Source organism: Peromyscus leucopus, chromosome 3, assembly GCF_004664715.2.
Source record: "Peromyscus leucopus breed LL Stock chromosome 3, UCI_PerLeu_2.1, whole genome shotgun sequence".
NCBI classification, from domain to species: domain Eukaryota; kingdom Metazoa; phylum Chordata; class Mammalia; order Rodentia; family Cricetidae; genus Peromyscus; species Peromyscus leucopus.
In genome coordinates, this window is record NC_051065.1 from 57,742,703 (window position 1) to 57,763,221 (window position 20,519).

At 45.2% G+C, this 20,519-nt stretch overlaps 1 protein-coding gene across 1 annotated transcript in view; it reads left to right on the forward strand.

Moving 5' to 3' along the window:
- Zc3hc1 (zinc finger C3HC-type containing 1) overlaps positions 1 to 16,335 on the forward strand; it is a 34,229-nt gene extending 17,894 nt beyond the window's left edge. The window contains exons 5-10 of the mRNA XM_028866181.2: positions 3,375 to 3,502; positions 4,814 to 4,968; positions 6,636 to 6,876; positions 7,320 to 7,532; positions 10,463 to 10,669; positions 15,928 to 16,335. Of these exons, the coding sequence (XP_028722014.1) occupies positions 3,375 to 3,502; positions 4,814 to 4,968; positions 6,636 to 6,876; positions 7,320 to 7,532; positions 10,463 to 10,669; positions 15,928 to 15,996 (1,013 nt within the window). The 3' untranslated portion in view covers positions 15,997 to 16,335. The remainder of the gene's footprint in view (positions 1 to 3,374; positions 3,503 to 4,813; positions 4,969 to 6,635; positions 6,877 to 7,319; positions 7,533 to 10,462; positions 10,670 to 15,927) is intronic.
- The last annotated feature ends 4,184 nt before the right edge of the window (positions 16,336 to 20,519 follow it).

Consider the following 20,519-nt stretch of genomic DNA (forward strand, 5'->3'; position numbering starts at 1 on the left):
CTGTGTAGTTCTGGCTATCCTGGAACTAGCTCTGTAGACCAGGTTGGCCTCGAACTCATGGAGCTCCACCTGCCTCTGCCTCCCCAGTGCCTGTTGCACCCTGCTTTTTAATTAGCCAGATTAGAAGAACCTTTTCTCGCTTCATCTTTCCTGTGTAATCTCTCACTCTCTAACTGCATTTTCCCAGCACTCAGAAGCACAAAAGGACTGTTGAACATTTGAGGCCAGTCTGAGCTACACTGTGAAAACCTACCTCAAAACACAGCCCCACAAATGTTTTTCTGTGTTTTGTTTTTGTTAAAGAATAACTTACTGAATCCCCTAGAAGGGAACAGGGCTCTGGGCAGGAACTAAAATGCTTCCTGCTCATTTTTGGTCTTTGAGAGACCATCTTGACATGTAGTTCTGATGGTTGTTCTAGAACTTACTATGTAGACCAGGCTGTCTTTCCGAATTTGCCACAGTGCAAGTTTGGGGGCTGCAGCAGGCACGCACCCCTCTGCCCAGCTGTGTTTTCATTCTTTTTTTGAGAGAAAGAAAGTCTTACGTAGCTCAGGCTGTCTTTAGGTGTGAGCCAATCCTCCTGCCTCAGTTGCTTGAGCACTCAGAGTACAAGTGTGCACCACTCTGCCTGGCTTGTATTTTCGTTCTTTTCTTTTTACATTTTTTATATCAAGTTTTGAAATTGTATGGGTGTGGGTGTTTTGCCTGCATACATGTCTGTGTACCATGTGTGTGTCTGGTGCCTGAAGAGGCGAAAAGAGGTCGGTGGATCCTCTGGAACTGGAGTTACAGACAGTTACGAGTCACCAAACCCAGGTCCCCTGCAAGAACAAATGCACTTAACTCCCGCGCCATCTCTCCAGCCCCGTGCCTGGGCGATAGACATCCACATCAGGCCCTCAGCTCTCACAGCAGGACTTGACTGCTTGAGCAGTCTTCTTTTTGTTGTTGTTTTGTTTTGATTTGTTTATTTTTTAGGGTGGTTTTTTTTTTTTTTTTTTTGAGACAGGGTTTCTCTGTGTGGCTTTGCTCCTTTCCTGGAACTCACTCTGTAGCCCAGGCGGGATCCGCCTGCCTCTGCCTCCCGAGTGCTAGGATTAAAGGCGTGCGCCACCACCGCCCGACTTTGAGCCGTCTTCTTAGGCCACAGGTTTTTATGATAATGTTTTGAGAGCATATAACATTTGCTCTTTCCCATTCTCCCTCTAACCCCTCCTGTGTACACTTCTTGCTGTCTCTCAAATTTATGACCTCTTTCTCCAATTGTTGGTATGTGCATGTGTGTATGTGTGTATTCCTAAATAAATAAATAAAACCTGCTCAGTCTGTATAATGTTACTTTAAAAAAAAAAGACATATATTTTATGTGCATTGGTGTTTTGCCTGCATGTCTGTCTGTGCAAGGATGTCAGATTTTGGAGTTGCAGACAGGTGTGAGCCACCATGTGGGTGCTGGGATTGAACCCAGTCCTCTGGAAGAGCAGCCAGTGCCCTTAACTGCTGGGCCCTCTCCAGCCCTGTAATGTTACTTCTATGTGTGTTTCAGGTCTGGCCATTTGGAACTGGGGAAGATGATTTCTCCTGCTCTCAGTTGCCTGTAGTCCTTTGTCTAGAGTTGAGGCCTCCTGATCCTCCCCTTCCTTGTTAGCATGTCTATTGGGTCATCTTTGTTTAGATCTTATCTAGGCAGCCATGTTGGTGAGACTTATGGGGGTATTTCTCTGATATTTCTTTTTTTTTTTTTTAATTTATTATTTATTATGTATACAGCGTTCTGCCTGCATGCCAGAAGAGGGCACCAGATCTCATTACAGGTGGTTGTGAGCCACCATGTGATTGCTGGAAATTGAACTCAGGACCTCTGGAAGAGCAGTCAGTGCTCTTAACCTCTGAGCCATCTCTCCAGCCCCCTTTTCTGATATTTCTAAGAGACACAACCCCACAGCAAATGTCTGTTCTCTCTCTTGCAGTCTTTCTAGTCCCTCTGTAGAAGAAATCCCCAAGCCTTTGGAGTGGTGTTGTAGATGTATCAGTAGGGACTGGGCTCCACACCCTGCATTTTGATGGATTATGGTTTTCTGGTTTGGTCTCTGGTGCAGAGGGAACGCCACCTATCTGCGGGTATTAGGACAAATAGCTAGAGTACAGTTAGGGATTGTGGTGGCTTTGTAAAGTGATGGTTGCTCCCCTCCGAGGTCTGTCCACCAATCCTGGGTACTTGGCTAGGTTTCCTGTACCGGGCCTGATTTCCTTTTTGTACAATTAGAGAGCTGTTGACCATGGACAACGTATGGGTGTTACTGCTGTACCCCGGGGTTATGGTGCCATACTGGTCATTGTTGTGGTTCATAGGCATCATAGCTGAATAGGACTGTTGGTTTCTTCTCTCCTTCGGAATTTGCAAGGCACTTTCTGGAACCATGAAAGCTGGTCCTCAGTGGGGAGGCTTTCAGGTCAGCTCCAGCTTGGTTCTCTGGGTCCTGTGTCTGAAGTGCCTTCAGCAATAGGAATTTACCTTCTACTTCAACTCGCGGTGAGGTATCTGCAGTTTGATAATTGTTATAAAATATTTTTTTAATTTCTGTCTTGGTGATTCCAATCTTCTGCCTCAGGGATTGTTTTGATTCTTCCCTGATTTTTCTAAAAGTAACAATTTTATACGTAAAGAGGAGTACAAAGAGTAGTTCATAATTAAATGCTTCCCACCTGTCACCATCTTCATTAATTAAAAAATTTTAGCCCATCTTTTCCCTCCCCACCCCTCACCCCTGTAGTGCTGGGAATGGAACCCAGGACCTTGCCCATACAAGGCCAGTGCTCTGCCACCGAGCTACACTCTAAACCCCATCTTCTAGACAATCTTGTTTTTTCAGTGTTTCTCACAACCTCAACACTGTCTGCATTGTTTAGAAGTTCAGTCCTGGGGGCTGGAGAGATGGCTCAGTGGTTAAGAGTACTGGCTGCTTCAATTCCCAGCAACAACATGATGGCTCACAGCCATCTTTAGTGGAATCTGATACCCTCTTTTGGCATAAAGTTGTACACTCATATACATAAAAATAAATTTAAAAAAAATTTTTTTAAAAAGGAGCTCAGTCCTACTTACAGGACTTTGAATATTTCTTTCTCCCTTCCCCAATTTCCTTCCCAGGCAGGTATCAATTGCAGATAGCTTTTTGGTTAGGGTACCACTTTGTGTCCACTTCTTTGTCCTGGGATTTTTGTCTGGCTTGAACCTGTGCAGGTCTCTGGGCTCATATGTAAGACAATAGTTTAATATCATCAACTATTCATTTACATTTCTCTAATTGCTCTGTTCATGGTCTTTATTTTTCACTCCCATCTAATCTCTCCGTTTATTTTTCCTACAGATAGATTTGGGATGTTGCCACTGGGTGAGCCTGCTGTCCTTGTCAGTGAGTTCCTGGACCGGTTTCAAAGCCTTTGTCATTTAGACCTCCAGCTTCCTTCCCTGAGGCCAGAGGACTTGAAAACTATGGTGAGTTTTTCTTGGCTAGTTTGCAGTGGCCTCCCGTTGCCAACAGCTTTTATCTGTAAGTCCTCATTTGATTGACAAGAGGATGCAGGGTTGGGAAGAAAGGCAGCAGTAAGTGATTTCTGTTTAAGCAGTTAGATGGGGATCTTTAAGTGCCTTTTCCCCCTGGAGACAGAATCTCACTGTGCAGCTCTAGTGGGCCTGGAACTTGTGTAGACCAGGATCCACCTACCTCCACTCTACTTTGGGTAAGTGCTGGGATTAAATGCCTGTGCCCCCACATCCATCCCTACCAGTTCAGTTTGTCTTGATTTGTTACTTAACTGCTTATTGCATATCGTTTCCCAGCGCTGCAGTGTAGTTGGAGGCTTCTCTGTACTGCCCCAACCAGCATCCATTTCCAAATGATCACTCAGAGGCTTATATTAATTATAAATGTTTGGCCGATGGCTCAGGCTTATTACTAGCTAGCTCTTACATTTAAATTAACCCATATTTCTTATCTGTGCTTTGATACTTGTTACCTCATTTTCTATACATCTTGCTTCCTCAGCGGCTAGCTGGTGTCTGCCTGACTCCACAGCCCTCTTCTCTTCCTTAGTTTAGTTGTCCCGCCCCATACTTCCTGCCTGACTACCAGCCAGTCAGCTTTATTATTAACAATAAGAACAACACACATTCATAACGTACAAAGGATATCCCACAGCACTACAGGACAAGAAATTCTCTTCTGGTGACTAGAAATGTAGTTACACTCTCTTCTCTGTTGCATTTCACCAACCCTTGTCTTCTGTGAAGACATCCTGTATTGTAGGCAGTAAAAACTGATCATTTGCTCAAGTTGACTCTCTGTTAGGGCTTCTGTCACCAAGCAGTTGACCTCTGTTTGTTCTTAGAAAAGTCAGCCTGACCTTCACCAAGGCAGCCCCATCCCACCACGACCCCCTATCATGGTGCCTTATTATCCACAGGCCAAAAATCAAGGCTGTCAAGTTTGTTCTGTCAAAAGTAAATTCAGTGGTAGGTCAAGACATAAATAGTAATGTTTTTATTATTTGGCTTCGAAGTTCACAAGTTTTAGATAACATCTATGATTGATAAGTTGAGAGCCATTTAATACTTAAAAGGAAAGCTGCTACCTTTTTCAGTCGGCAATTTAGGTAGCTAAATTCTGTATGACCCCTTAGACCTGCCCTAGAGCATGTCTCCCGTGAAGACGCTGTCTCCAAGTCATGGCGTTCCCCAGTCCAGGTGCGTTATTGTGAGTGCGTGTTCTTCCTGTGGAGTTGCTTTTTAACCTTGGTTCCTTTGCAGTGCTTGACAGAAGACAAGATGAGTGTTCTGCTGCACCTGCTGGAGGACGAGCTTGATCACCAAACTGAGGACAGGAAAACTGCAAGCAAACTGGGCTGGGACATGCAAGTCCATGTCACTGCCTGTGCGCTCTCTCTGTGTGGCTGGGCATGTAGGTTAGTGAGTGTTGCCTAGGAACATGAATCAGGACAGCAGTCACTATCACTATTTAGAAACCACATGTTTCCTATGAGAGAACAAAAAGAGAAATTGGGGGGCTGGAGAGAAGGCTCAGCAGATAAGAGCACTGGAGTGCTCTTCCAGAGGTTCTGAGTTCAATTCCCAGCAACTTCATGGTGACTCACAACCATCTCTAATGGGATTATTTGATTCCCTCTTCTGATGTGCCTGAAGACAGGGCACTCATATACATAAAATACTTGAGTAAACAAATCTTAGAAGAGAAAGAGAGAGAATTTGGAGTTGGGGAGGGATAGAGAAGTGGGTAAGAATCAGCAGCAAAAACTGAATCAATGCTAAGGTATTCATGGTGTTCATACCTGAGTTTTTTTCCTTGGACAGCCTCCTCCTAGCTAGGAACCTATGTTCCCATAAACAGTGCAGCTCTTTCTAAAAGCAAAGGAACATAGTGTCCTATTTTTAGAAAGGAAGAAAATTAAGTTTAATTGACAAATTGCCAAGGATACACCATCTGGAGCCCCTACCCCCCTACCCCACCCACCCCCACCCCGCCATTCCCGTTCCAGCTTAGTTTGACGTTGACTCTCCCAGGAAGAAGACTGCCAGGACCAGTCTGCTTTACTTTAAACATTTGCTTTTTACGTTTCTTGTGTGCGTGTATGGAGTGGCCATACTGTGCAAGTGCCATGGCGTGAGTGGAAGGTCAGAGGAAGTCTTTGAGAAGTCAGTTCTCTGTTTTTGCCATTGGGTTCTGGAGATTGAACTCCAGTTATCAGGCGTGGTGGTAAGCTGCTTTACCTGCTGAGCCATCTTGCTGGCCTTTGATTGACTTAAAAAAAAAAAAACAGAGGGCCAGGCAGTGATGGCGCTCACTTATAATCCCAGCACTTGAAAGTCAGGGGCAGGCAGATCTGTGAGTTCGAGGCCAGCCTGGTCTACAGAGCTAGTTCCGGGACAACCAGGGCTACACAGAGAAACCCTGTCCCAAAAAAACAAAAAGAAAAAAGAATGTTTTTATTTATGTCTATGCGTCTGTGTCTGTGAAGTGCATGCCACCTGTGTGCAAGTGCCTCAAAGACCAGAGGAGGGCTTCAGCGTTACAGGGTTGCCAGCCGCCCTGTGCGGCTGCTGGGATCCAAACGTGTCCTCTGAAAGAGTATCAAGTGATTTTAACCTTTGTCTCTCCAGGCCTTCTGCTACCACCGCCACTGTTGACTTTAACAAGCTTTCTTATCACTGAGTGGGGCGGAGGGTGCCTGTCATGACAGCGCTTGGGAGGATTTATTATGAATTTGAGGCCAGCCTGGGCTACAGAATGAGACTCTTATCTCAAACAAACAAAACAAGTAAATAAATGTGCTTTTTCTGGTAGATTAAGGAAAGGGTTTTAAGAGGAACAGGAGTTTATAAAACATACTTCACAATGTCTTTAAACATACCAAGACCCTAAGATCTCTTTGAGAAGGTAATGTGGAAGTTGGTGAATGTCAGGTCCTAAGATCAGGGCTCTAAGAGTTCATGGTTCTCAGTCCACTGGCCCACTGTAGAGACTGTTTGCTGAAATAAAACAGCAATCATTACACTTAGTCACATGGAAATGTCATCTTTAGAAATACCCACTTTCTTTCCCGTTCCTTCCTAGTTCTTTGGAACCTACACAGCTTCCCCTGATATCATGTTCCCAGTGTACGAGGAAGGTCGGTCTCTGGGGCTTTCAGCAGATTGAGTCTTCCCTGACGGATCTGGAGGCTTCCCGTGGCTTGACTAGCTCCCCCATTCCAGGAGTGGAGGGTCGGCCTGAGCACTGCCCTCTGGTGCCTGAATCTCCTAGGCGGATGATGACCCGAAGCCAAGATGCCGCAGTTTCTCCCGGCTCCGAGCAGGTATCAGCTTCCTCAGCATGCTGTCGTAACAGCAGGTTGGACATTGATGGGAGGCTTCACTTTAAACCCTGTCAGAGCTGGGCGGTGGTGGTGCACACCTTTAATCCCAGCACTCGGGAGGCAGAGAAGGCCGATCTCTGTGAGTTCAAGGCCAGCCTGAGCTACAGAGTGAGATCCAGGACAGCCAGAGCTACACAGAGAAACCCTGTCTCAGGAAAAAAAGAACCCTATCAGTAAGACTGTCCTACCACGTTTCCCTTCACAGATGGAGAAGCTAAGTATAGAAATACAATAGTCTTTGAAGAATTTAGTTATGTAGGCAGTTGAAATACTAAATTTATATAACAAATTCTAAAATACTGTGTTTCACATGCTTCTAGGAATACTCAGGCTAAAACTATTAACATCATTCAAATTCTTCCATTGCCTTTCTTTTTCTACAGTCTGAAAAAAGTCCAGGTCTCATTGTCTCCCGAACCCGGAGCTGGGACTCTTCCAGTCCCGTTGACCGGCCTGAGCCAGAGGCAGCCAGCCCCACCACCAGGAGCCGACCAGTGACCCGGAGCATGGGAACTGGAGATTCTGCTGCCTTGGAAGTCCCCTCCAGCCCCCTCCGGAAAGCCAAGCGAGCTCGCCTCTGCTCTTCTGGCAGCTCGGTGAGTCTGCCTTTGTAGGTAGCCATGATCGCATAAATAGCAGAAGGTGCCTCTTTGTGCATGTTGGAGAAGCAGGCACAGCCCTCCCTGGATTCTGTCCAAAAGTACATTTCGTGAGTGTAAAGATGGGACAGTTCATAACTTGTAACCCCAGCACTGGAGAGGTGGAGACAGGATCACAAGTGCAGAGGCCATCCTCCACTGCTTCTGAGTTCAAGACCAGTGTGTGCTACATGAGACCTTGTCTCAAACAAAAACAGGCTGGAGAGAGCTCAGTGGGTAAAGGTGCTTGCTGCCAGGCCTGATGTGCATTCTCACACACAGACACACACAAAATAATGGTTAAAAGGAGGAGGAGGCGGAGGAGGGATCAAACAGTTGATCAAGAGAGATCATGACCACTTAGACTAACAAGACAGCAGTGCACTAGGGCAACAGGTCTGATGAAGGAGACTTTGGATTCTCCCCCTCCCTACCCAGTCTCATACCGTAACTCAGGCTGCCCTGGAACTCACTGTGTACCTAGGCTGGCCTTGGACTTAGATCAATCCTTTTGTCTCTGCGCTGAGATCATAAGCCTGACCCATCACACCTGGCAGGTAGTTTGTTTTGCTGGGGTTCTTTTGTTTTTTGTTTCTTAAGATTTTATTTATTTATTATATATACAGTGTTCTGCCTGCAGACCAGAAGAGGGCACCAGATCATATTGTAGATGGTTGTGAGCCACCATGTGGTGCTAGGAATTGAACTCAGGACCTCTGGGAGACCAGACCGTGCTCTTAATCTCTGAGCCATCTCTCCAGCCCTTGTTTTTATTTTTTTGAGACAGGGTCTCTGTCTAGACCAGGCTGGCCTCAAACTCACAGAGATCCATCTGCCTCTGCCTCCTGAGTGCTGAGATGAAAGTTATGTGCCACCACTGCCTCAGCTTTTTTACAGTTCTTTATGTATTCTAGTATACCCCCTGTCTGGTCTTTATGTATTCTAGTATACCCTCTGTCTGAAGTCTTTATGTATTCTAGGTATACCCTCTGTCTGAAGTCTTTATGTATTCTAGTATACCCTCTGTCTGAAGTCTTTATGTATTCTAGGTATACCCCCTGTCTGAAGTCTTTATGTATTCTAGGTATACCCCCTGTCTGAAGTCTTTATGTATTCTAGTATACCCTCTGTCTGAAGTCTTTATGTATTCTAGTATACCCTCTGTCTGAAGTCTTTATGTATTCTAGTATATTTTTTTTTTTTTTTTACCCTCTGTCTGAAGTCTTTATGTATTCTAGGTATACCCTCTGTCTGAAGTCTTTATGTATTCTAGTATACCCTCTGTCTGAAGTCTTTATGTATTCTAGTATACCCTCTGTCTGAAGTCTTTATGTATTCTAGGTATACCCTCTGTCTGAAGTCTTTATGTATTCTAGGTATACCCCCTGTCTGAAGTCTTTATGTATTCTAGTATACCCTCTGTCTGTCTGAAGTCTTTTATGTATTCTAGTATACCTCTCTGTCTGAAGGTCTTTATGTATTCTAGTATACCCTCTGTCTGAAGTCTTGTTAGTCTTTATGTATTCTAGGTATACCCTCTGTGTGAAGTCTTTATGTATTCTAGTATACCCTCTGTCTGAAGTCTTTATGTATTCTAGGTATACCCTCTGTCTGAAGTCTTTATGTATTCTAGGTATACCCTCTGTCTGAAGTCTTTATGTATTCTAGTATACCCTCTGTCTGAAGTCTTTATGTATTCTAGTATACCCCTGTCTGAAGTCTTTATGTATTCTTAGTGTTTATACTTCCTCTGTCTGAAGTCTTTATGTATTCTAGTATACCCTCTGTCTGAAGTCTTTATGTATTCTAGTATACCCTCTGTCTGAAGTCTTTATGTATTCTAGGTATACCCCTGTCTGAAGTCTTTATGTATTCTAGGTATACCCTCTGTCTGAAGTTCTTTTTTTTTTTTTTTTTTATGTATTCTAGTATACCCTCTGTCTGAAGTCTTTATGTATTCTAGTATTTTTTTTTTTATTTTCTAGTATACCCCTGTCTGAAGTCTTTATGTATTCTAGGTATACCCTCTGTCTGAAGTCTTTATGTATTCTAGGTATACCCTCTGTCTGAAGTCTTTATGTATTCTAGGTATACCCTCTGTCTGAAGTCTTTATGTATTCTAGGTATACCCTCTGTCTGAAGTCTTTATGTATTCTAGGTATACCCTCTGTCTGAAGTATAGCCGAGACAGACTTTCTCCCGTTCTTAGGCTCTCTTCACTCTGATATTTTGCTTTATTCTGCAGCAGCTTTTGATTCGATGTAGTTCCATTCTATCAATTCTCAGGATTATTTCCTGGGCTATCACAGTGCTTTTCAGACCATTGTTACCCAAGCTTAAGAAGGTTCAATAAGCCAAATGGTGGTGGTGCATGCCTTTAAGCCCAGCACTCAGGAGGCAGAGGCAGGTGGACCTCTGTGAGTTTGAGGACAACCAGGGCTGTTACACAGAGAAACCCTGTCTCAAAAATGAAACAAAACAAAAGAAAAACAAAAACAAAAAAAGGTTGAGTAGCCTAGTGTGGTCACACCTGTAATCCCAGTGCTCCAGAGGCTGAGGATAGAGGCGAGTTCGAGGCCATCCTGAGCTGCACACTGGCACCAACCCTATCTCAACAGAAAGGGGCCAGGGTTAGATATCTAAAGAATGAGAGGGAAATGAAAGGACAGTTTAAAGAGCATACTTGGGAGGCTGAGACAGTACGATGACCAGCCTGGGCTACACAGCATGACTTTTATCTCAAAACAACAGAGGTAAGATAATAATAAAGCCGAACTAGGAGTGCAGGCAGTTGTGTGACTCTGACCTTGAGTGGCTGCAGTGCCTCCCTGACCTGACCAGGCCCAGCATCTGTCCTAATAAGACTGTGCCTCCTCTTTGTCCCTCAGGACACCTCTCCCCGAAGCTTCTTTGATCCCACCTCTCAGCATAGAGATTGGTGCCCTTGGGTGAATCTCACACTTGCCAAAGAACCCAGGGAGCCTGAGACAACGGAGGAGGAAACCAGCACCCCAGCAGAGCCGGGCTGGAAGGCAGTGCTGACCACCTTGCTGGCCCACAAGCGTTCCAACCAGCCAGCCGAGATGGACTCCATGGTGAGATGGCCACTGCCCGGCGCTGACGCGTGTGCGTGTGTGAGAGAGAGAGAGACAGACAGACAGACAGACAGACAGACAGACAGAGAGCAGCAGAGGCTGGCCCTGTAGTTAGTGCCTGCCTGCTTCTGCTCTCTTAAGTCAGCTTCAGCTCATTCTGCTTTCAGAAGCACAGAGGTGGTTCAGTCCTTCTGAACCGCTTAGCGTATGGCATTCCCTGACTTTCTGGTAAATTCTTTGTTCCTCCAGCTGAAATGACTCCAAGTAGGAAAGGAATACAGCCACAGAAATAGACGGTGGGCAGCTGCCTCAGCCTCGTGCTCGGCACAGCTGCTTTCTGTCAGTCTCCATCCCTTGCGTTTGGAGTCTGGCCAGTTAACTGTTTGGAGCTCTGGGCCCTGATGCCAAACCATAGTTTTATGTCCCGTGTCATCATGTTACTTTGCTCTTACACAGCCCAGGCACGTGCTCTGGACCAGCGTTAGCTCTCACGATCAGGACTGCTGCCATTACAGACCTGAGTAAGTGCAAAGCCATCAGAGACATCTGGAAAACCAGAATGAAAGTGACAGGGTAGACATAAAGAAATCCAGGGACTGGTTTGTCTTCTTTCCAGGCTTAGTTCCACATTTGCCTCATAGCCTGGCGTAAATGTAACCGTTTCTGACGTCTGTACCTTCCATGGATCAAGTGAAAAAATACTTGCCTGCCATGGTTCCCAGATTCATGGTGGTCAGGTCATAGGATTTCCACCAGAGGGAGCTAGAATTAATACAAAAGCCCAACAAAGTACATCATTAGTGCCCGCAACAAGTAACTAGAAGAAGGGTTTCCAAAATCTGTCTGTCTGTTTTTTGTTTTGTTTTTTTAATTTAAAAATATTTAGGTCAGGGGCCCAGCAAGATGGCTCAGTAAGGGAGCTTGCTGCTAAGCCTGAAGGCCTGAGTTCAATACTCAGAAACCTTGTAGTAGGAGAGAACTGGCTCCACATGGCCTACCTTGGTATGCGTGCGTGTGCACACACTAAATAAATAAATAAATGCATAAATACATAAATGGAGTAAAAATTGTTAATGTTCGGTCAGACGTGGCAGTACATACCAGTAATGCCAGCACTTAGTAGGCTTAGAAGAAAGATCATAAGTTGGAGGCCAGCCTGACCTATATAGGGGACCTAATCTCCAAAAAGCTACAGCAGAGCAGGCATTGGGAATATAAAGTATAGGTAGACAGCTGCTAGACCCACCACTCAAACTGGAAATGTTAACCTGTTTCTGTCCACAAATCCAGGAAACAATGTTTTAGCTGATTTTTGTTTTGTTTTAAAGATGCTTCTCTATTGCCAGCCATGGTGGCGCACACCTTTAATCCCAGCACTCAGGAGGCAGAGGCAGGCGGATCTCTGAGTCAGAGGCCAGCCTGGTCTACAGAGTGAGTTCCAAACTAGAGTGACGTAGTGAGAACTGACTCAGAAAACAACAAAAGATTCCCATCTGTCACTGTCATGTTAAATACTAAAAAGAAACCCCGAGTTTTGTCATGTGGAGTGCAGTATATAGAGTTAACTCATAATTGGCCCTGGGTTTGGGCCTTTTAAGTTCCTCTTAGGCAGTCTGTCTCTTAGCCTTGCTGCTCTTACTGGAAGGGCCTTAATGGGGCCATAGAAAGAACAAAGAGCTTACACTGTTTTTCCAGCTTAGTTTCAACTTTGCCAGAAAAGTAAGTAAATTCCTCAGTCCTCTGAGTCCCAGTATGAGCTTCTTTTCTGGAACTTTACTTTATTGAAATGACAAAAAAAAAGACACTTTTTTTGTGGGGGTTTTGTTGTTTAAGATTTATTTTAGCTGGGCACACCTGTAATTCTAAAACTTGGAGGCAGAGGCAAGCCGATCTCTGAATTCAAGGCCAGTCAGGTCTATGGAGTAATTTCCAGACAGCCAGGAATACACAGAGAAATCCTGCCCCCACTCCAAAAAAAAAGATTTCTGTGTATGGATGTGCAGCATATGCCTGGGAATTACAGTGATTGGGGGCTGGGAATTGAACTCAGGTCTTTGCAAGAGCAACCAGTGCTCTAACCACTGAGCCAGTTCTCCAGCCCCATTTTTTGTTTTGTTTTAAAGGTTTATTTTTAACGACACATAGGGCGCTCTCTCTCTCTCTCTCTCTTCTCTCTCTCTCTCTCTCTCTCTCTCTCTCTCTCTCTCTGTATATGTGTGTGTGTGTGTGTGTTGTGCATGTGGGTATGTGCACATGAGTCCTGGAACAGAAGTTGTCACATCACCTGGTATATGTGCTGGGAAGCAAACTTGGTCCTGGGAGAGCAGTTAAGTCTCATAACTACTGAGTCATCTCTTCAGCCTCTGTTTTGTTTTACTTTTTTTAGAAAAAGGTAAGAAAAAAGTTTCTTTGTTTTTTAAGGCTGGTAAAGGCACTTACCACCAAACCTGATGACCAGAGTTTGGTCCCAGTATCCATAGGGTAGAAGGAGAGAACCAACTTCTACAAGTTGTCCTCTGACTTCCATACGTCATGGCATGTACATGCTTACACACACAAAATAAGTAAATGTAATTTTAAAAAAATGTAAAAAGGAGCCACGCATGGTGGCTCACCTTTAAGCTGGTGAATCTCCATGAGTTCAAGGCCAGCCTGGTCTACATAGTAAATTCCAGGACAGCCAAAGCTACATACTGAGGCCCTTTTTTGTGGGGTAGGGGGACACTAAATAAATAAATACATTTAAGGAGGATAAGGAGACAGTGGAAATGGCACATTTCATAAATTGAGGGACATCTTGCTACATATCCTTTGTAGTGTCTCTGAGATGCTTGTCGGATAGAGTGTCTGCTCTTACTGTCAAAGGCTGAGAACTTTTATTGTCTCCCTGTAACCGATTCTCAGAAAATCTCTGAACATCTCGTAAGTATGATCAAGAGGCAATGAGAGGCTGGAGAGATGGCTCAGAGGTTAAGAGCACTGGCTGCTCTTCCAGAGGTCCTGAGTTCAATTCCCATGACCAAATGGTGGCTCTCAATCACCTGTAATGAAAGCTGTGGTGCCCTCTTCTGGCATGCAGGAACACATACAGGCAGAACACGGTGTACATAATAAATAAATCTTTAAAAAAAATCTTATTTTTTTTAAAAAAAAAAAGCAATGAGAGCCTTTCTATTTTTAATTCTGTTAACTAAAACATGAAGCTGAGAAAGCCAATTCCGTGTTTAAACTCTTTGGGGATGGGTATTCTTGTATAATATTAGCGGGACCAGCCTTAATATCATACATCCCAGGGGCTCAGGAGAGAGAACTACTAACAGCAAGGACTATTTTCGGGAAAAAGAATCTCAGCACACCAAGCTCTATCGTCCACTTGCTTTAATTCTTCTGGCATAACATCCTTTATACACAGTTTCAGTTCTGTTCTTGTGCCTAGCTCCTTTCTAGATCTAAGTTCTATCTTAATTCTCTCATCTTAATTTTGCCTCATCTAGGTCCTTTTTATCGTGTTCTTACCCAGCTAGTACTTCCCCATCTGGCTCTTCTCATCTTCCATCTATTCCTCTAGTCCTCTCTTTTATCCCTTCAATCTAGTTCCCCATCTCAGTTTGTTCCTCGCAAGTTCTTACCTGTTCTTCCATTTTCTTTTCTCTTCTCCCTTCGAGTGCCCTGGAAGTCCTGATATGTAAAGCCAGGCTTCCAGGGTCAAACGGAGGGGTGATAAGAACCACATTGAGAGGCAATAACCGTTAATTATCATTTGCAACCCCAAAGGGAAGTGACCAATGGGGAAATAAATTAACTAAAGGCTAGATTTAGGTAATATCTAAGAAGAGGGCTCTTATGGGCTCAACTATAATCTTAAACATGGTTAGTAGAAAATGTTAAGAATCTGTAAGTTGCTAGGTCAATGGGAGAAAATAAAACTGCCTTCTTTTTTCCTGTGGCTCCTATCTGTCCAAGCTATCTGCCGTTTTTTCTGCAGTGTGGGGGAAAGTGTGCTCAGTTGCTAGGCAACCTGTGTACAGCTAGATGCCTCTGGTGATAGTTAAAGGGAGATCTGGAACTAGAGGTAAGGTTTGGGAAAGGAGGAAATAAAGCTTAATTGGCACATCTGCCAGGCCTTCTCAAACAGGTAGCCTGGATGCTTAAGTCTGTTCTTAGAGAGTACAGAAGTATCTCTGATAAGGTACTTTACTCCATCTGGGGATGGACCTGGCTGGATGCTGCTAATGGTGATAATTACAGGGAGGCTTGAACTGGGGTTCTGGCTGAGCATAGCTGTCAGCGCAGAAGGTTATCTAAATATTCCTAGAAGTGGTTAGGTAAGGAGTTAGTGGTCTATAAAGTTAGTAAGGCTGTAAGAAAGGAGGGTCCAAGCTAAATTGTGTAAAGCTATTACTTAACGTCCACCTGACCTAGGCGGTGTCTCCTTGTGGAATTTATCTTAAATCAGGAGACTTGTTATTACTGTTAGTCCTTGAGAGTGGCTAAGGGAGATATCTGATTCCGAGGAAGCCTTTCCTGAGGCTGTTCTCCAAATACCTGGAATGTGTATTTTCAGAGAGTGATCAGTACACACTGTTAGCCCTTCTGAGGGAAAAGTCAATTGGGAAAGCTATGAAGGTACACATGATTTTCATAACAGAAGACAGCTGATATACAACAAGCCAAATAACACCAAGAGCTCCTTGGAATTTGGCTTCCCCTGGAGGAATTCCCTGATCCCTCCAGGTAGTGACTTTGCCATAACCAGCTGAGCTCTTATGATATATTCCTGCGGCCTACAGCAAGTCATTCAGTTTTATTATTCAAACTTTGATGATACAGTTAACCCCAGCTTGGTGCCACAAAAATCATTGTTCGTAGGAAATAACTAGGTCCAGTTAAAGATCCTGAGTCAAGGCCAGTGCAGACCGTGTGCAGCACTCAGGGGGCACAGGAGTGCTGTTGTCACCAGCAGATGAGGACAGATGGAGATCCGCAGAGGGACAATAGAGGGACCGTATTACGGGCTAGGTGTGGGGACTCAGCGTTAGCAGTGGTCAGACAGTAGAACACAGACTTGTTGATTTTGTTTCCCTTTAGCTGTGCTGCATTATGTATCTAATGTAACATAAAATCAGTTTTTAGTCAATCTTAGATATGCGTTGATCATATCTAAGAAGAAATTTACCAAGGCAGCCCTAACACTAACCCTATCTTTTGTCTCCATGAAGGAATGTAATTCTGACAATAAGCTTTTTGTCTATCTACAGAGTCTCTCTGAAAAATCAAGGAAAGTGTTCCGAATATTCCGGCAGTGGGAGTCTTTATGCTCGTCCTGAAAATGCTCCAGACAGAACTGATGAGGGTGACTTTTAAAAAAATTAGTCTGAATTCTCTTTTTGGTCAGCTGATGCTGCTTTTCTTTGTTCTGGTTTAATTGCAAGTGCAAAGACTTGCCATCTGCATGATGAAGAGGAGACCCATTGCCAAGTGGGGATGAGGACAGGGCAAGACACAGCAATGCCCGGTTCTATCAGAGGACTGTAGAGCTTTGAAACCAGCCACAAGACCCGGGATCAGAATACCCATCCAGTAGCTTTGCTGCAGGCACGGTGTTCTGAGAGTGTAGTCCAGGAGTGTACCGGTGTGTGTTAATAAAGTGTTTGCTAAGATTCTTACCACTAGAGAATCTTTTCTCCCTCCCTGACTCCCCAGGGGGAGCTTTCATAGAATTCAACTTTGGTTTGTCATTGCGACCTTGGAAAGAACCAACGGAGATATCGCTTAGTTGTACCCCAGGGAGAAAACTCTTGCAATAATAATATTCCATCCATGCTTTGCTTTATTGATATCTCAAAAAAATATGACTTCTTTATTGTCGATTATGTCCAGCATAAACTAATCCCTGAATATTACTTACTAGTCTATATTGAACTTTGTAATTAGGAGTAATGGAGGTATGACTTGATGGTTAAACATGTCTCTGGACAAAAGTTCTGGGTATAATTCCCAGTCTGCCCTGACCCCAGATTTCTAATAGTTCCAAACATGGGTTTGTTTGTTTGTTTGTTTGTTTGTTTTTGTTTTTGTTTTTTTTTTTTGTATATGATTGTCTACTCTCAAAACTCTAGGAAACAAAATAAGTTAAGCCAACATAGTCACTCACACCTATTCTCCAGTTACTTGGAGGCAGAGGCAGGAGGATTATTGGGAGTTTAAAGCTAGCCTGGACTACAGTGTGAAATCCTGTCTTTAAAAAAAAGGGAAGAAGAAGGGGAAAGGATAGTGCTCACAGATGGAATTGGAGAATTTCAAGGGAAGTGCTGTGTCCTACATGGCTTGGGCCTGGAAACTTGCCTGGGTCAGTGAGAGAATGAAGAAAGAGCAAACACAGACGTTTGCACAGAAAAGCTGGGGCCCAGGGGCTGCTCCGCTCTGATGGAGCATCGCCAACCGCAGCACAACTTAAAGCCCAGTGCGTCTATCGTGCGCAGCACAGGAGGAGCGGCCAGCCCGGAAGGACTCTGTACAGAGCGGCCTCAGCTTAGAGTCAGCGGGAGAAGGAAGCTGTGGGTGCTGGCTTTGCACATACTGCCAACATTCGCACTCAGACCAGAGGAGGCCTTTGTCACTCCCATGAGTCTGAGGCATTGGCGGATTCGTTGACATGGCTGCATTCACTCAGGACTTCATATGTTCACTCAAGGCTTCCTCCATTCCCCACAGGACAGACTGGGGCAGGAGCTGGGACTCCAGAACAAAAAAAGAGAGCTTGCCTTTCTTGATTTTAGCCCCATACAGTAAAATCCATAGCACATGATGGGTACTCAATTCTTAAAAATGATATTTGAGCCAGGTGGTGGTGGCACATGCCTTTAATCCCAGCACTTGGAAGGCAGAGGCAGGAGATCTCTGAGTTCAAAGCTAGCCTGGTCTACAGAGTGAGTTCCAGGACAGTCGGGGCTATGTAGAGAGACCCTATCTTGGGGAGGGGATGGGGATATTTGAACCAAGTGTAATGGCACACACCTATAGCTACTCCAGAGGCAGAGGTAGGAGGAGGCGAAAAGGAAGAGACTGTAGCAGTAGCTAAGAACACCCATCAGCTGGGTGTGCCTCAGTGATGGAGTGCTCGCCTGGTACACTTGATGTCCTAAGGTTCGGTCCCAGTACCTCAAAGCCAACAGAGGACATTTGGGAGCCGAGGAACACTGAGCAAACGACCTCAGTGTTGGGCACATTCCAGAAAGGGCAGGTGTCCTGGGCTAGCCTTGCATCAAGATAGGAAAGAGACAAAATTGGGCTAGATTGGAGCCTTCTGTGACTTAGGGGAGAGTTGGGTCTTGATTCTGTGGGGAAAGGAAGAGTGTGGGAGAAGTTTTGAGCAGAGGGATGCCCTTCATGCCCAGGAAATGAATGTTGGAGCCTTCAAACACTGCGTTAGGGGGGACAAGGCAGAGTCAGGGAAGGTAAGGACAGGCCATAGCTGTGGGACATGATTTGATAGAAATGTCACATCATCAATTTGGATGTGAAAAGGGGGGTGGTGAGAAACTGGGGAGATGGCAAAGTCATTAAAGAACTTGTCACAAAAACGTAAGGACCTGAGTTAGGATTCCCAACACCGACATAAAAGTGTGGGCGTTGGTGCTGGGGGTGTGGAGATAAGGTCCCAGGGGTGGGCTGGCTGGCTGGCTGTAGTTGCACCATTGATCTCCAAGTTCAGTGAGAGACCTGGTTTCAGAAAAACAAAATGGACATGTGACACACACACAAAATGCACACAGACGAAGAGTCTGAGTCTATCGTAAATCAAAAATGACCTTGAGCCCCAGGAGGCAGAGCCAGGCTGATCTCCGAGTTCGAGGCCAGCCTGGTCTACAAAGCAAGATCCAGGACAGGCACCAAAGCTACACAGAGAGATGGGGGGGGGGGCGGTGACCTTGAGGATACGGCCTAACCAAGATAATTCAGGTGGTGAGGAATGGCAATCATTGATTGGTTTCCCTGTATCCCAGGTCAGCTGCAATTTGAATTCTACGAGCACCTCTCAAGAGTTGGAATGACAGACCTGAGCCCCTAACACTGCTGCCTTGTCACTTAGTGACTTCTGTCACTTAGTGACTTCTGTCCTCTGGTGTTCTGGAGTGCAGGGTGGAGGATGCAGTGCTGGGCAAGAATCGGGTCCTGGGTCTGCACACTCAGATCTGGAAAGCTGTGCTGGGTGAAACATATGCCCCTGTGTGCACGTGCCGTGTGTGTGTGTGTGTGTGTGTGTGTGTGTGTGTGTGTGTGTGTGTGTGTTGTGTCCCCCGAAGTCGTGCGGTCCACCCAGGGAAGTCAGGCGTCTCCTCCAACTTTTAGGCGACTTCTGGGAATCAACCTCAGGTTCACAGCCCCTTTATTCCTGACACATCTATCTCACTGGCCCTGTTTTTTTGTTTGCTCGCCAGCTTTTTCTGGGTTTTCACCAATTGTTTGGGTGTTTTGTCTGCATGTATGTCTAGGTACCACATGCATGCAGTACCTGTGGAGGTCAGAAGAGGGCGCCTGAGACCCTGGAACTGTGAGCTGCCATGTGAGTGCTAGAACCACTGAGCCATCCCTTCCTCTGTCCCTCTGTCCATCTGTCTGTTTGTTTGAAATTGGGTCTCATGTAGCCCAGCCTGTTTCACTGTGTAGCCGAGGATGACCTTGAACTTCTGATCCTTTTAGTTCAGCTTCCCAAGTGCTAGGATTATAGGCATGTGCCACCACACCTGGCTATTTTGATTCTTTATAGTTTGTGTGTACATGTTCATGTGTGTGGCTGCACATATATGTATTTATGTGTAGAGGACATAGGACAACCCTGGATGTTACCTTCAGGAACTCAGTCCACTTCCTTTGAGCCTGGCTCTTTCCAGTGAGGCTAGGCTAGCTGCTAGCCAGCTCCAGGGATCCTCTGCCCCATCTCCCCAGGACTAGGATTACAAACACACACCCTGCACCCAGCAGTGGGTTTTAAGGATCCAGTTAAATTCCTTATGCTTATCACACACACACTTTGCTGTCTGATCTGTTTCCTCAGATCCTTACACTTTTCTTGATAACAGGCTCTTGCTCTTACAACCTAGACTAACTTTAACTTCTAGATCCTTTTGCCTCTGAGTGCTGGGATTACAGACATAAGCCACCATACCTGACTTGAATAATTTTTTAAATGTCCCATTTAAAGAAGATAGTTGCCAGGTAGTGGTGGCACACACCTTTAATCCCAGCACTTGGTTGGCAGAGGCAGGCCAATCTCTGTGAGTTTGAGGCCAGCCTAGTCTACAGAGCTGGTTTCAGGACAGCCAGGGCTACCAGAAACCTTGTCTTGAAAAAAAGAGAGAGAGAGGGATCATTAATTAAATCAGCATTTTATTAATTTACTGCCGTGGTTTGAATATGTTTTCCCCCCATCCAAACATGTTGAGACTAGGAGACAGTCCACTGATGGATGTTGGGGCCTATAGCAGAAACTAATGCTTCCTTCTAGGAGTGATTCTAGCTTTTCTGGGACTTGCCTGGTTACCATATAAGTACATGGTTTAGAGGTCAGTTTGGGAGGCTGGTGATGTAGCTCAGCTGAAGAGTACTTAGTAGTCTCGAAGCCCTGAGTTTGGGACTCCAGTCCAGCACTTGAGAGTGGCAGCAGGAGGATCAGGGCCATCCTCAGCTACATAGAGAATTCCACACAGGCCTGGGCTACATGAAACCCTGTCTCAACAGAACAAAACAAAGCCAGGCAGTGGTGGGTGGTGCACACCTTCAATCCCAGCACCCGAGAGGCAGAGGTAGGCGGATCTCTGTGAGTTCGAGGCCAGCCTGGGCTACAGAG